The sequence below is a fragment of the Rattus rattus genome, chromosome 13 (assembly GCF_011064425.1).
Source record: "Rattus rattus isolate New Zealand chromosome 13, Rrattus_CSIRO_v1, whole genome shotgun sequence".
In the NCBI taxonomy this organism is placed as follows: domain Eukaryota; kingdom Metazoa; phylum Chordata; class Mammalia; order Rodentia; family Muridae; genus Rattus; species Rattus rattus.
Window position 1 is genome coordinate 67,683,399 of NC_046166.1, and position 16,158 is coordinate 67,699,556.

At 41.5% G+C, this 16,158-nt stretch overlaps 1 protein-coding gene across 1 annotated transcript in view; it reads left to right on the forward strand.

Annotated features, from left to right (window-relative positions):
- The window catches only part of Csmd1 (CUB and Sushi multiple domains 1), a 1,514,424-nt gene that overhangs the window by 1,208,232 nt on the left and 290,034 nt on the right, over positions 1-16,158 (forward strand). The window contains exons 14-18 of the mRNA XM_032918494.1: positions 67-393; positions 1,924-2,118; positions 7,625-7,763; positions 10,630-10,817; positions 15,394-15,582. Coding sequence (XP_032774385.1) covers positions 67-393; positions 1,924-2,118; positions 7,625-7,763; positions 10,630-10,817; positions 15,394-15,582 — 1,038 coding nt within the window. The remainder of the gene's footprint in view (positions 1-66; positions 394-1,923; positions 2,119-7,624; positions 7,764-10,629; positions 10,818-15,393; positions 15,583-16,158) is intronic.

A 16,158-nucleotide genomic window follows, 5' to 3' on the forward strand; every position in this document is an offset into this window, starting at 1 on the left:
CTGAGTTTATATATTGTGCTTTGGCTCTGTGTAGAACTATTTGAAAATATTTCCATGTGCCTGCAGTTTCGTGCTTCTTCAACTTCACGGCGTCCTCTGGGATCATCCTGTCGCCAAACTATCCTGAGGAATATGGCAACAACATGAATTGTGTGTGGTTGATTATATCTGAGCCCGGGAGCCGGATTCACCTCATCTTCAATGATTTCGATGTGGAGCCTCAGTTTGACTTCCTTGCGGTCAAAGATGATGGGATTTCTGACATCACAGTCCTCGGGACTTTCTCTGGCAATGAGGTGCCTGCACAGCTGGCCAGCAGTGGACACATAGTACGCCTGGAGTTTCAGTCCGATCACTCTACCACGGGCAGAGGGTTCAACATCACATACACCAGTGAGTGGTCCACACAAGTACTCATTCCATACCCCACTGAGTTCACATGTATACGAACTAAGAACTCAAGACTGATAGCACAGGACTACAGAAATAGCAACATTGTATATCCTCTTATGAACAAAAAGCATTGCTCTATGTGGCCTGTGCCTGAGATCACTAGAGTAGAATCCTCATAGATTATCTTTCTCTCTCCCCTCTGCCCTGCCCTGCCCTGTCCTTTCCCTTCCCTTCCCTTCCCTTCCCTTCCCTTCCCTTCCCTTCCCTTCCCTTCCCTTTCCTTCCATTTTTCCCTTCCCTTTCTCTCTCTCTCTTTTTCTCTCTCTCTCTCTCTCTCTCTCTCTCTCTTTCACCATTAGTTCACTCATCTACTCATTTATGATTGATTTCCCATGCAGCCATCTATCAATCCATCCATCCATCCATCCATCCATCCATCCATCCATCCATCCACTATTATCTATTCAGCCATCCAGCTATCTGTCCATTGATTCATCTATCCATTCATTTATCCATTCATCTGTCCATCATTTCTAATCCATTTATTGTTTGTTATCTATTCATCTATGTATCAATCTATCCATTCAGTCATTCATTCATCCACCTATTCACCATCCTTTCATCTGTCTATCTATTTCTCTGCCCATTATTCTTCATACCCATCTATGCATACATATATCTTTTGTTGCCTATGGACCCTTCACTACATTCATTTTTCAATTCATTCTTTAGTATCCATTCATCCTTCACTATCTATCAATCTATTCTTTATTATCTATCCCTCTATTCTCTCATTTATCCACAAGTTATTGTATCTACCTGTCCTTCAATCCACTCATTTGTCCATCCATCCAGGAAAACATCTACCTAAAAATTCATTCTCTAAAGAAGGATACAGGGTGGTAAAAACACACTGATGTATCAGATATCAAATCCCAGGGATAAGAATAATGGTACCTGGAGATGCCTTCTTGGGGTCAATCTGGCCGCTAACTTCTGTTTGCTTCAGTTTCCTCTTTTGAAAAACATTTGAAATAATGAAGGAAAATGTGAGCTGATGGAACTAATATCAGTAATTCTGGGTTGTTCAGTGTTTAGAATTTCCCTGCTTATTTTACTTGATGTTAACAGTTAAAGGATATAAGCTTCATATTCTTCATAGTATAAACAAAAGAGACATTTCTAGATGGTAAGATTTCCTCACCAGATCAAATGTCTAGGCTAGAAGCAGGGCTCAAACAGGTCAGAGGCCTTCTGATCTCTCTGCTTACCACCCATATTGTGCTATTCCCCCCTTTTTAGAGCACAGTGAAAGTGAGTTCTCCCTGCAACAGGCTGTGGAGAAGATAGAGGAAAGCCTCTACTCCTTCTTCCCCTCCTTCTCTCTTAACACTGATATATAATTGGTTTCTGGAATGTATCTATGTATGACACTATTATTTTATAAATACAATGTTTCCTTCTTTTTCAGGATGTGAAATTAGTATACAAGTGCCTTTGTTTTACTGATGTTTCTCTTCCCTGATACAGCATTTGGTCAGAACGAGTGTCATGACCCTGGGATCCCTGTGAATGGACGGCGCTTTGGAGACAGGTTTCTGCTGGGAAGTTCTGTGTCCTTCCACTGTGATGATGGCTTTGTGAAGACTCAGGGTTCTGAATCTATCACGTGCATCCTGCAAGATGGAAACGTAGTCTGGAGCTCTACTGTCCCTCGCTGTGAAGGTGAGCCTGTGACCCAGTCCTTCAGAGACCAACAGACTCAAGAGAACCTTCCCAGGCTCCCTTAACAAAGACCCAAAAAGTGGCTCAAATGGGAGAATTCTTTTTTTCCAAGGTTGTAACCTGGATGTCTAAGACCAGGGCTTTGGTGAAGGTGGGTCCTTTTGGAAGGTATAAGAAGGAGTATTGGGCCTCCCAGCCCAGGATCCTGTGGCTACTAATGTTCTGAGGAACCCTTGGCTTGCAAACCATTATAGCTTATGGCTTTACACCCACCCGCTGTTTTTCTATGTGTCTGTTTTTCGGTTCATTTCCTTGATAAGCCACATTCATACATGACCAGAGCATCTCTTCTTTTTACATTTTACCTAGCTTCTAACAATGCTAGCTCCAAATATGAGCGAATTCCAGGTCCTACGGACAAGGGGATTGAGCAGATCAGTGGTATGATGTTAATTGATTTTTTGGGATTTATTATCACAGCTTACAGAAATATGAGCTAATTTTCTTCTTGCTATTTCTTCATTACCTATGTAATGAAGCTAGCGGGGAACAGTGATAAGGACAAAGACACAGACTGTGAATATTGATTGTTTTCAGAATGTCTTGTCTCAGAATATGCTAACTTCTTTGTCGTTACATTCCTCTACTCACAACGAGCTAAGAAATGCTTTTTTAAAAAAACATTTCAAATGTTATTCCCTTTCCTGGTTTCCAGTCCATAAGCCCCCTATCCCATTCCCATCCCCCTTCTTCTATAAGGGTGTTCTCCCTCCCCCAACCACCCCCTTCTTGCCTCCCCACCTTGACATTCCCCTACACTAGGGGTTCTAGCCTTGGCAGAACCAAGGACTTCTCCTCTCATTGATGCCCAACAAGGCCATCCTCTGCTACATATGCAGCTGGAGCCATGGGTCTGTCCATGTGTACTCTTTGGGTAGTGGTTTAGTCCCTGGGAGCTCTGGTTGGTTGGTATCATTGTTCTTATGGGGTTGCAAGCCCTTTCAGCTCCTTCAATCCTGTCTTTAACTTCCCCAATGTGGACTCCATTCTCAGTTCAATTTTGCTGCTAGCATTTGCCTCAGTATTTGTCACGCTCTGGCTGAGCCTTTAAGAAGACAGCTATATTAGGCTCCTGTTAGGATATACTTCTTGGCTTCATCAATATTGTCTAGTTTTGGTGGCTGTACATATATGGGCTGGATTCCCAGGTAGGGCATGCTCTGAATGGCCATTCCTTCATTGTCTGCTCCAAACTTTGTCCCCTTTCTCCTCCTATGAATATTTTTGTTCCCCTTTCTAAGAGGGACTGAAGCATCCGTACTTTGGTCACCCTTCTTCTTGAGCTTCATGTGGTCTGTGGGTTGTATCTTCGGTAATAAGAGCTTTGGGGTTAATATCCACTTATCAGTGAGTGTATACCATGTGTGTTTTTTTGTGATTGGGTTACCTCACTCGATGATGTTTTCTAGTTCCACCATTTGCCTATGAATTTCATGAAATCATTGTTTTTGATAGCTGAGTAGTACTCCATTGTGTAGATGTACCACATTTTCTGTATCCATTCCTCTGTTGTGGGGCATCTGGGTTCTTTCCAGCTTCTTTGAAGGACTATCTTGTGTAAGTAGCAAAGAAATAGAAATTCAACAGCAAAATCAATATGACATGATCGGCAAAGGTTTAAAAGTGTTAATAAGATAGATTATTGGCAAGTCTGTTGGAAACCCCTGGTGTTTCCTGTCTGTGACATCCAGGGGATGATGCCAGAATCCCAGAGTAAATCTAGACAGATCTACAATCCCTTTTGTCTTTTGAGCCATGATCTGTATTTTTAGAATAATATAATAATACCACAAAATAGTCTGGCAATAATAAATAGTGTTTCTGAAGAATGTTATTTGCACAATGCGAGAACAAAGACTTAGAAACAAGGAAAGCTCAAACGGTGTGTCTTGTTTGGGTAATTAACTTGTATCCAAATGCCAGGGCTCTGCTACTGCTGTTAACTTTGTAAGATCAAAATAACATTACTGAAGCCTTATCATGTGAGAGAACAGATCACAGGAAAACACAGGTGCTGAAGAAACCATTTAAAACGTAACCTTGCCTCTTAAATACCACATGAGCATTTATAATGAGTCACGATGTACTATGGCTGAAAACATATAAATAGGTAGAAGCTTATGTTAGCAAAAAGCTCAAATGCGTTAAGAGCTATTTGATAATTAGAGTTATAAGGAACTCTTATCCTTTCCTCTCTCTTTCATGTTTCTCTAATGTTAACATGTTTCTTTGTAATAAGTAAATAGAAAATGGTTATGTAAATTGAAGGTCACTCCCCTATGCAGCTCTGTCAATATGCAGAGCAGAAAGAAGCAAGATATAATGTCGTCTAGTCCTGCCCCAGCCCTGCCTCCATAGTCATTCTCTGATATTTTAGCAGGCAGTGTATCTGGTCAGGGTGGATTTATCTTGCGCTAGTCCCACCTCTAGAGGTATTCCTTTATAAAGTGAAAAATATTGTTTGGGAGCTTTATATATGCATGTAGTACATTTTCATTGAATCCACCCTCATTCCCTTTCCTATAGGTTTATCCCCAACCTACCACTTTTCTGTGTAACTTATGTACTCCTCCTCTTAAGCCTACCAACTCCATTGCCTGTATGTGCATGTATGTAGGGTCTTGTGTTGGAACAAGGGTAGGCTCAAGGCAGAATATGTCTAATCAGGTCCTGGTCTTTGCTTCTTTGTGATCTGGTGAAGTGCAGCACTCTTTTCTAGTTTCTTCAATAAATTGCCCACCACATTGGCAAACTATGGATACCACCCACAGGTATAAGTGGATAACATGAAAGACCAGAAAACAAAATAAAATTCAATACAATAAGAATCTTGATCTACCAAACACATACCATGTAAATTTGCAAGTCAAAAAATGTTGAAGTATGGCAGTTTTTAATACTCTAGAAACATGTAAATTTACCCCTGCAAGCTCCTGATGATACTGGTCTAGCCAAGCAGTTCTGGTGACATTGAAGCATGAGTGATTTATTGACAATGATGCTTAAGATAACAAGGCTCTAGCCTCTGCCCACAATTATCATGTGCCTCCGTGGGCAATAGACTGTATAAGAATGTGTTGTAAGCTGCAAGGTGAGCATTTGCCTGAGGACAAGGAGAGGAAATGAACTGGATCAAGGCAGGGATGAGAAGTCTGGTGAAGGGGAAGCTGTCATTCACATTGAAAGTTGGTGGGGAATTCTCCCTTCTTCGGGAAAAGCCAGGCCCAAGCCCATGAACTGAAATGCAAATTCTAGCTGGGGTTGTTTGACAAACCAAATCTTTAAGAGAGAGGAAGGGGAATAGGTGACAGTCTGGAAGTTCTCCAAGAAACCCAATTACTGTTTGCAAAGGAGTCCTTGGGAGGGCAGGTGAATACTCTGATAAGAGTTGAATAAAGTTCCCAATTGATGAGTGTGCTGAAGTAGAATAAAGCCCAACTTTCAGATGGACATGGATGAGAACAGCGTGTGCTGCCTAAGAGGGATGTGGAAAATACCACAGTCCTTATAGATGTGAGAGCATCTTCACAGATGCTTACAGAATGCACGGCCTCTCACCCCCTTACAGAATATGCTGTCTTTCACCCACTTACAGAATGCACAGTCTCCCATGCCCCTCATAGAATATGCAGCCTCTCACCTCCTTTAAAGAACAGGTAGCCTCTCATTTTCCCTCAGAACAGACAATCTCTCATGTGCCTTTCATAACCGTCCTGTACAAAGAACCCTTCAGTCTTTCAGAACACTCCTGCTCCTTGTGTTTCTCCAGGGTGGACTTTTAAAATAACCCACATTGTCAGCTACAAAGCAAAGGTAAACAAATTGAAACAAAAGTATGCCCCATGGTTTTGCATATCTGAAGTAAAGAACCACAAGTAGTATTAAGAATTAAAAATATATAAAATGGAAAAAAGGCCCTCTAATTTTATTGTGAATCTCGAGAAATCTGTACTCCAGGTCCCAGCCCACCCAGAACCATGCACAGCAGAAAACTTTCAGTTAGGGAGAATGTGGGGCACATACACCCAGATGTGGGAGACTACAGCCAGATGTGAGATTGTACACTGAGATGTGAAGGAGCATACCTAGATATAAGCAAACATAGGAAGGCAGCAAAGAGAATACCTGGTCTTGAGAGAGGACACCCAGATGTACCAGGAGATGCCCAGACTTGAGGCAGCACACCAAAGTCACACTCGAAGTGCGATATTTGAAGGCCTCCAAGGAAGGACTGATAGATAAGAATCTAGAAACTGACAGCTCAGATTAATAAGTTAAGATAAAGACAATAGCAATAGGAGGGGTAAGGTAATAAACGTCAATACTTGAAAACATTCAAGGTGAGCATGAGAGAGTTCCTTGTTGCTGGTGAAGAGGCCCCAGCAATTCTAATGAAGAAACTGTGAATGGGAAATAGCAGGGACAGGTTCACAAGAGAGGAATGTTACCGAACTAACAGTACAACTTCAGACAGATAGGCCGTTACCACAGATCATTCTGCCACATCCCCAGATGCCAGGAACATCACCCTTGTAAACCCTGTGGTCTCTAAGCAGCTTTCTCTGTGCATTACTTCAGCCTCTCCCCTGCACCCTTCACACTGACTCAGTGCACTTGAGAAAGTCCCAGTTATGATGGGGAAAATATTTGTACATAAAAACATGAACTCTAGGATAATAAAGTTAAAATGAAGCAAAATTAAAGTCCTTATGAAATTGACTTTTCTGCAAAAGTATAAACTCTCAATAAGAACCCCAAAAGTAGGATATATCAATAAGAACCCCAAAAGTAGGATATATAAACAAGCTACCCAGGAAAACATTATCTAGGCATTCTTTCAGACCACAAGGATTTCTAATCTTAACTTGCATTTCCCAAATGCCTCTTTCCACATAACGGTCATTTTGTCGCCAAAGTCCTCAAAAGAGCCAGCAGTTTGTTTCGTGAATTAGACAGCACTGGTTGCGATTTGTAACATGCATCCAAAATTATATGCCATCTGCCAGTCATTATAACAATGAGCACACCTCGGCGTGAATTTGCACAGTCACACACCATCTCAGAACATCCCATTTTAGACTTGAGATGGTTTTAAAGGAGATCCGTAGATGCTTGTGTGGGATTATGAATGATGGTCGCTTGACCCTCAGCAGAATGGAGGTGGTTGGAAAGTATCGTCCCTGCAGTTCATTGAACACAGATACCTCACATATATCCAGAGTATTACAGCAGAAAACCAAACTGAGTCTGATAAAAAGAAATAGCCCAGGAAAAAGGTGGGATATACCTGTTGACTTCATCCCTTATGGTTTCCCAAGAAATGAATTTTATGTGAACATTGATTTCTACCAATGACCATAGAATGCCCACCCCTAGTGAGAGGCTGCTGTGTTATGCCTTCCTAGATTTGACTTTTTTCTTGACAGATGTATATGTCCTCTTCCAGCTCCTTGTGGTGGGCATCTGACGGCTTCTAGTGGGGTCATATTACCTCCAGGATGGCCAGGATATTACAAAGATTCTTTAAATTGCGAATGGGTCATTGAAGCCAAACCAGGACATTCCATCAAAATAACATTTGACAGGTAAGATCAAAACCCTTGCTTTGGTACCTAGAGTTCCAGCTACACTTCCTGCGTTAAATAAATAGGACTTACTGCATGAACATCCTTCAGTCCCCAAGAAAGATCACGGACCAAGGACCAGTGCATAAGAACATGCCCATGCTGTTCTCATGTTCCTGCTATCTAGTGGTCACAGTGATGTCTCAGATCTGGTTTGTTCATGGAGAAGCATCCTGGATGCTCACTTTCTTGGTCTACCTAGAGTCCGAATTTGGGACTTGGAACTGGAAGCTTCTATGTGGTATCCTATAGAAGCAGCTTCTCACCCTGTTGGACCCTTCATGAAAGCAGAGAAAAGACTTCTCTAGCTCTGGGCAGGCTACTAGCACCTGGAGGCAGGCAAAAGTTGCAGATTGAGAAGTAGGGTAACTGTAGTAGATTAAGAGCCCCCCCCCCAGTGTCTCTGAGCAACTATAACTGAGACACAGTTATATGGCTTAGCAATCTGGATACATTTTTTTTAATCTGCAAAAGTAAGGATACTGTTTGGACTCCTGCATGAAGAGCTCCATATTGAAATGAATTTTATCTTTGAAATATATATGTATACTTGTACATATATATGTCTATATACATGTATATACATAAATGATGTGAATGTATATAAATGCATATTGCATATATATGTATATTGTGCAAAAACCCTGTACTTGAAAGCTAAGGAGGTGTCTTTGCTTAACAGCTTCAATTTCTTGAGTGGGTTGACAGTTTGTACTCTAAGTTGTAATACTCCTAATTGTTTGTCTAGAGATGTATGACATTTTTCTTTGTTTTCCAGCAACTCAGTATATCAGTACTAGAAAGTCTTAAGCAGGTAGTTGAACAATCATTAATAATTAATTTTTATTCATAATTATCCTTCCTAAAATGGGATAATGGTTTATATTTATTGGTAAGTTACCTTAAATCATTAAAAATAACAGTAAGTGTTCAATATGTGAAATTTGATTTCCTACACATTCTTACACTTCTGTTATTGGGAGAAAAATGAATTAAACACTCCATGGTCCAAGTTACAGGTCAGATTTATATCATTCAGGAAAACTATTAATTTCATGGTCTCATTTGACCAGCAAGTTTCAGTCGCTTGAAGGAAGACTCATGTTAAAGTTTCCTTAGTGTGATATTTTCAATATTGTTTTGGTATTGTGGTAAATTCTATTTGAGTGCCTAATATTCCTGGAAAATTTAGATACTAAACTTAGATGCAGTCGGTGCTTAGCTCCTCAAAGCTGACCTGCACGACACTGCTTTAGTTTGTTCTTAGCTGATATTAAGTCTGTGGAAAAAAGATTTGGATTCTCCACAGATGGGTTGGCCATATGAAGATGCTAGGCTGCCAAGCCATGATAAGCAATGAAAGTTTATAGTTTTCTATGTGTGTTTTCATCAGTCCTTGCTGATGACAGGAAAGATTGTTCTATGAAGATTCAAGATCCAAATGTAAAACTCCGCGCTCACGGAGACCTCTGGAATTTGAACTCCAACATCCGGTCTATCATAGCATCTTTAGAACAGGTGTTAAAAATAATAAAGTCAAAGAAGTCACCACCAGGCCTGTTCTGGTGCAGCCACCTGAGACAGACTGTTTGAATTCCTCTTTGTAGAAGAACAGAGCCGTGAGTGGCAATGTAGTGTGTTCAGAAAACATAACATTATGGTGCCTTTGCAGTGCGGGACGCACATCGACGATGGACAGGGCGGTGTTGTTAAATGAGGCTCGGCATCCTTTTGCTGTGGTGGAGATGGGCAAATGAACTGAGCCAGTTCCCTGGTTCCCTTCTCTTCCTAGCAATGTTCTGAGCCCAGTTCGGGAATGGTGGCCCAGCTTCAGAGACACGTTTGGCTCAGTTACAGAGTGAGTCAGAGTCAGGCGATGCTGAGAGAGTCCCTAAGAGCCCTAAGAGCTGCTTGGAAACCGAGTTAGCTCTTGGAGGATGAGATGGGTCTGTTTAAGAAATTATCTCCGTGCCCAGAATGGTGCCATTACTGCACCGAGGGGATCTGGGTGCCTCGGCTTTATATAAATATAATTGCAGGCTGAATTCACTGGAAGTAAAGCAGAGTTAAACACTATCTGGAAGCTGTTCTGGCTTTCCCAAATCGTCATGGCATCACTGAGTTTGTGAAGTAGCAGCTTGCTCAGCGTTGGTCCCTCAGGGGTTGGTGTGAATAAAAAAAGCACAGTGTGGTTTTTTTTTTTTTTCAGGAAAAATATTTAAATATCATGTGCTGTGAAAGTCCCTCTTTCCTAAAGGGAGCATTCCTCATCAGCATGTCTACTTCATGATGTCTATAATATGTTAAAACAGAGGATTATAAAAATAGTGCAAAATGCCTAATGAGAGATTGTTTCATTACTGAAGGTTTTACTGTATTACTATATCACTTGTCTCTCTTAATCTGTCACCTACCTGCCTATTATACATCTATCTACCACCTATCATTTATTATCTATTGATCATCTATGTATTTGTCATCTAGTTACCTGAATCACCTTTATTATATTTAATGTATGTAATATACATTATTTGTTTATCATTTATCATCTACATAACATCTAGACATCATCCATCTATCTGTCTGCTATTAAGGAAACTTATATAGTTCACAATATTTTTCTCTCAGAAGGTAATGACTTTCTTTATAACCTCATGCTTTACAGATAGAAATTAGATATGTTAAAACATTCACAATGTGCTTCTAGCAAACAGAATATTGTAATGCATATATATTTCCATCACCTTATCCACTTGAAGTTTTTATTAAGTGTGACACATTTGGAGAGGTGTGAACGCTGAAATGACTCTGCATGGCTTTTCCCTAGGTTCCAGACGGAAGTCAATTACGATACTCTGGAAGTCCGGGATGGGCCAACCAGCTCGTCCCCACTGATCGGGGAGTACCATGGCACCCAGGCACCACAGTTCCTCATCAGCACAGGGAACTACATGTACCTGCTGTTTACCACTGACAGCAGCCGCGCTAGTGTTGGCTTCCTCATCCACTATGAGAGTAAGTGAACCATGGCACCCAGGGCAGGGTACTGTACCACAGGTGACAAGGGTGAACGTGCTTGCCTTCAAATGTGAAGACAAATAGGATGATTCCAAGGACAATCCTACTGTCAATCAGTTTCAACTTGTCTCCTACAGAATGTTCTGGAAGGTGGGAGATTGCCTTAGGTTCCCTATTAGATATCGATTGCCTGTTACAAGGAAAAATGATATAATCATTAAATGATGAATTGTAGTCTGTTAGTACACACTGTATAATATATTCTATTATAGTGTTATTTTATGATTATGGTGTGTGTGTGTGTGTGTGTGTGTGTGTGTGTGTGTGTGTTAGAACAGATTCAGATTGGTTGGGCATTTTCCTGAAGCAGTTTCATGAGTGTTGAGTGGTGTCCTTTGCCAGGGTGCTGTTCAGAACACTGTGGTCTGTGAGCTCATGTGAGTGGGTTTTCCAGGGTGGTGACCATTAGATCAGAGGTGGCCAGGAATTAAACCCCAGCTGTGCCTAGCGAATGCCAAGGAATTGCAGTGAACAGTTAACGGTCAGTAGGCTGTGGTGGATCCAGTGGGCTGTTTCCCTTCCAGCCTGGTTTTGTGATTCAGCTGCTGAAGCTGTGAAGGTGATGCTGTGCTGGATCATGTTATAGCCATATTTATATAAATGTACTTTGGGTATTTACCAGAGGGCTTCCTCATAGGAGTGGGATTTTAACAAGTGTCAACTAAAACCCAGACCCAAACAAAACTGCCATAGCCCCCATTGAAAGTCCTTCACAGGGAAACCGAGTGAGGAGGGAGGCTGGCAGGTACTAGCTGCAGCCCCAACAGAGCAATGGCTGTGTGGGGCAGGATATTTAAAGATATTATTATTTTGAGGGTTTTATCAAAAATAAATTGCTTACATTTTAATGATAGCTATATATGACACATATACACCATTCTATAAATGCACAAATGGGGTGTTTGCATCCTCTTTAATCTATCCCTGCTCCCTCTCCTTTTCCACCATAGACTCTGCTAACCTCTGCCCAGACCTCTGCTACACGGCCATAGCAGTGTTTTGAATGCATTTCCCTGTGTTTTACAAATATGAACATTTGGACATGTATGGCTTGGAATATTTTTCATAAAAATGATGGTTATAAGTTCTAACTTTGGTACCCTAAAGATTGCCAATTAATTTAAACTTAGTTGTGCTATATACGTACCTGCATATATATATGTGTGTGCGTGTACATATCGCTTCATTCAATCATGCATTCATGCATACATCCATACATACATTCATACATACATACATATATGCTAACCCATCTGAGAAGATGGCTCAGTGGTTAAGAGAACTTCCTGCTCTTACAGTTCCTAACTCTACCTCTGACTGTTAATAGCTGTCAGTAACTCGAGCTACAGAGTGTCTGACATACCTTAGTTTCAAACTCTGTGTATCCCATATGTATGGCAAATATACACACACACATAATACATTTACATATATTTATACATATATATAAATCAAATAAAATTTAAGAGTTAAGACATTTGTTCTCTTGTATCCTTTTGTGTTTGATTATATGTTCTTGGAGGAAAGATGTACATGTAGACACCTTAGTTACCCAAATCTGTGATTGACAGCTGACACAAAGCAAGACTTACATCAAAACACTTGGGAATCTTAACGATGCATTGATGACTACAGAATAGTCACCTGCCTGCAATCATCAAGTCACATGCTGTGCTGTCACCTCTTCACAAAGGCCACATGCTGAAAAGAAGTATCTTTGCATCATATTTAGGTCAAATATTGGCCCTTGTATGTTTCAGCTGAGAAACGGAACAGAATTAAAATCCATCATTCCTCTCAAAAACTATCCATTGATCTGTCCTTTGTTTGTGATGTGGGGTTGAGGCCAGGGTGGGTGAGGTACAGTGATAGTGTAGAGTGGATGCTGCTGTGAGTGCACATCAAGCCTCATCAGCACCAACATCAGTTCATTCTTGCAGGTCTGGCCCTATTGCTCTCTGTGCCATCCAGTGTGTGCTTTCCCACCTCCTGGTTTTGTGAGAATTCCTGGACCAGCCCTGCTTTAGGCCACTTGAAGATAAAATCCATGACTGTAATTCTACCAAATAACAAACATGCTCATGCATGCACAAGCACATGGGCACACATATACTCATGTAAACACATGCACACACATGGGCACATATGCCCATGTGCATGTGCACATACACATACACATGCACACCCAAATTATAAACACAATGTATTCATATTTCTGAACTCACATCTGTACTACTGCTTATTGTTATATAAAAATAAACAGCATGAGCTAATTTGTCTTTCGTTATCCAGTATGGTTTTCTAGGTGTTTGTAGACATATTTCAGATGAATGATTAACACGAAATTATGTTTTGCTATTGTTTAACAGTTCTTGTATATTTGAAGCAAATTTTGTATGGAATTGGGTTTCATTATAAATCATGAAATTTCACTAAAAACATTCCTCATAAAACAAATACCCTCATGCTGTAGGAAGCCATTGTTCCTTCGCCATTTCTGCATCAGCAATGTGGGAATATCCTGTTCAAAAATGTTTCCATCGAAAATGGAGAAAATGGATGAGCTTGTGGTGGGGGAAGAATTGGAGAACAGAGAGGGAAGAGGACAGGAGGAGGATGTGCAGAGGGAAGAGGAGAGGAGAGGGTCAGGAAAGGAGAGAGAAAATTGAGGAGATGAAGGAAAAGGAAGGTATGGTAAGGGAGGGGAGGAAGGAAAAGGAAGAAAAGAAAGGAGAAGAGTGGAGAGAAAAGAAGAGAAGGGAGAGGAGGGGAGGGGAGGGGAGGTAAGGAGAGGAGGGGGGAGGTGAGGAGAGGAGAGGGGAGGAGAGGAGAGGAGAGGAGAGGAGAGGAGAGGAAAGGAAAGGAAAGGAAAGGAAAGGAAAGGAAAGGAAAGGAAAGGAAAGGAAAGGAAAGGAAAGGAAAGGAAAGGAAAGGAAAGGAAAGATTTTTTTCTTTTGGACCTCTATAAGTTCACAAATTTCCCAGACTGCCCTGAGCTTATTCATTTGCTTACTTGCTAACTCCAAGAGCTCTCTCAGAATGAAAACACTCCATCCATCCAGTGAAAGGGAAAGCACATAGGGTGAACCCAACAGAGATGAGAGTATGGTGGGCATACTCCATCAGAGAATATAGAGGACTCGGGAGGTTCTCCATGTGGTAGAGTCTACAGGTATGGTTGAAGGAATCACTGAAGGGATGGTCAAGCTCCTTTTCCACTTGTGTGCCTTTGGGCTGGACAGAGTTGATACAAAGACTAAGAGGCCACAGGGGTAGGCAGAATGGGCCTGATGCTAGAAAATTACTGTGGATAACAGTATAGTCCTGATGAAATGCCCAGGGTATGAGACCAGGATGGTCTTAGCCTGCGGTAACTCCCACTGTGAGTGAAACACCCACAGAAGATAGCATGGATGATTATGACTTGCAGGAAATATGCACCAAGGGTGCTGACAAGCCTTGGGAAGGGCTTAATACTCACTGTCCTTCAGCAGCTCATCTCTGTGGCCTGCCAGTTCTATCATGTTTGAGTCGCAGTCTTCTGTACTAGCTACTAGCGGGAACACATTATTAGTGTTTAAACCATTACCCTGGGTTATATGAATCGCTAGTTTAGTCACTTGATGGAAAACCTATCTTTGCTAGTCACCTAGCTCCACTAAAGTCCAATGGGTCAGCCCTAGGACCCAGGAGGACCCCATGTTGGAGCCATGCCAGTCTGAATGCCAGAACATTTTATGATCACAGTCCATGTCTGAGCTTACTGCCTACGGGGAAAACTGTAATGGAGTTTTCGCTTCTCTAACTACACAAACATTGTGTCGACTTTCCCTTCCCTGATTCTCATGTTCTTGAATAGATTATTCTAGAAAAAACAAACACAAAGCAGGACGGAAAGCCTCATGACGAGGTGACCTACTTCCTTTTATGCACCAGCTTATCTAGTGGCATAAGCCAATGGCAGATGGCATGGAGGTTTTAAGACTGCAGGTTTTAGACTTATATTCTACACTTAAAACTGTATGATACAGTTTTAGAAAGCCCACCCTCGTGCAGCTTTAAACTGCGTTTCAGATGTGTGCTTACCTGTATGTGTCTGGGTATAGGAGCACTGCAGTGTAGCTGCCAAAACCTAACTGGGATGCAAACTTTAAAAACAAGGAGAGAGGAAAAGGAAAAAGGGCTAGCTTGGTGATCTGTTAACAGTCCATGATTTTACAAAGGTAAAATTCAGACTTCGATGAACTCTTCAAGGTTGTGCCATTCCTCCATGGCCTGGAGAGGAACACATGACTGCCTTTAATTTGAAAACCAAGGTCAAGCATTTGGAGTCAGTGCTTTTCACATGAATGACTATTGGGTATTAAGCGATCAATTCAGTAGTGAAGAGTTCACTTAGATAATCTCCTGGGACTGTGCATATCTGGGAATATATTGTAGCTTATGTCATAGCACCTTTTTTTCCAATTATCCAGAAAGGCCTTTCAGTCTTGTGTTCTGTCTGCAATTGCAGGTGTGACTCTTGAATCTGACTCCTGTCTGGACCCAGGCATCCCTGTAAATGGTCACCGGCATGGCAGTAACTTTGGTATCAGATCTACAGTGACCTTCAGCTGTGACCCTGGGTATACACTCAGTGATGACGAGCCCCTCATCTGTGAGAAGAACCATCAGTGGAACCACGCCTTGCCCAGCTGTGATGGTAGGTGAAGCCCAGGCAGGCAGAGCTAGGCTAGTGCATCACGAAGACATGTAGAGGCAAGAGGACATGGAAACATGGGGGCCACTGTGCAACACACCTGGCATGATCCAAAGTGATCAGAGAATGTGTTCCCTTTAGAAACTGAACTCTTAAAGCACAGCACATTTCAAGGCTTCTCACCAGAATTGTTCTATTAACTGGCATAAGTTTTTATTAACATTGAAAAATCATGGTCTGCTATGCAACATTACAGACAAACATTGAGACGGAGAGAATTCATTTATACACATGTGCTTTTATAAAAGTGGTTATTTATAGAAAGCCTGAAAGACTCTGTGCTCTATTTAAACATTCCAGATGGCCAAGCCTCACTCTCTTCTGACTCTGGTGACCCAGGTCCACATATAGAGTTTCCACAAATCTAGCATATGTTGTCCCACTGACCTCTGACATTTTTCAGAATACTTCTGCTGGGCCTCTAGCTTCACCCCCACCCTACCACCCAGAAAATCTTTCAGACTACCTATGTGCCATTTATCTTTCCTTCTGCTCTTATTCACTCCTGAAAATACAGAT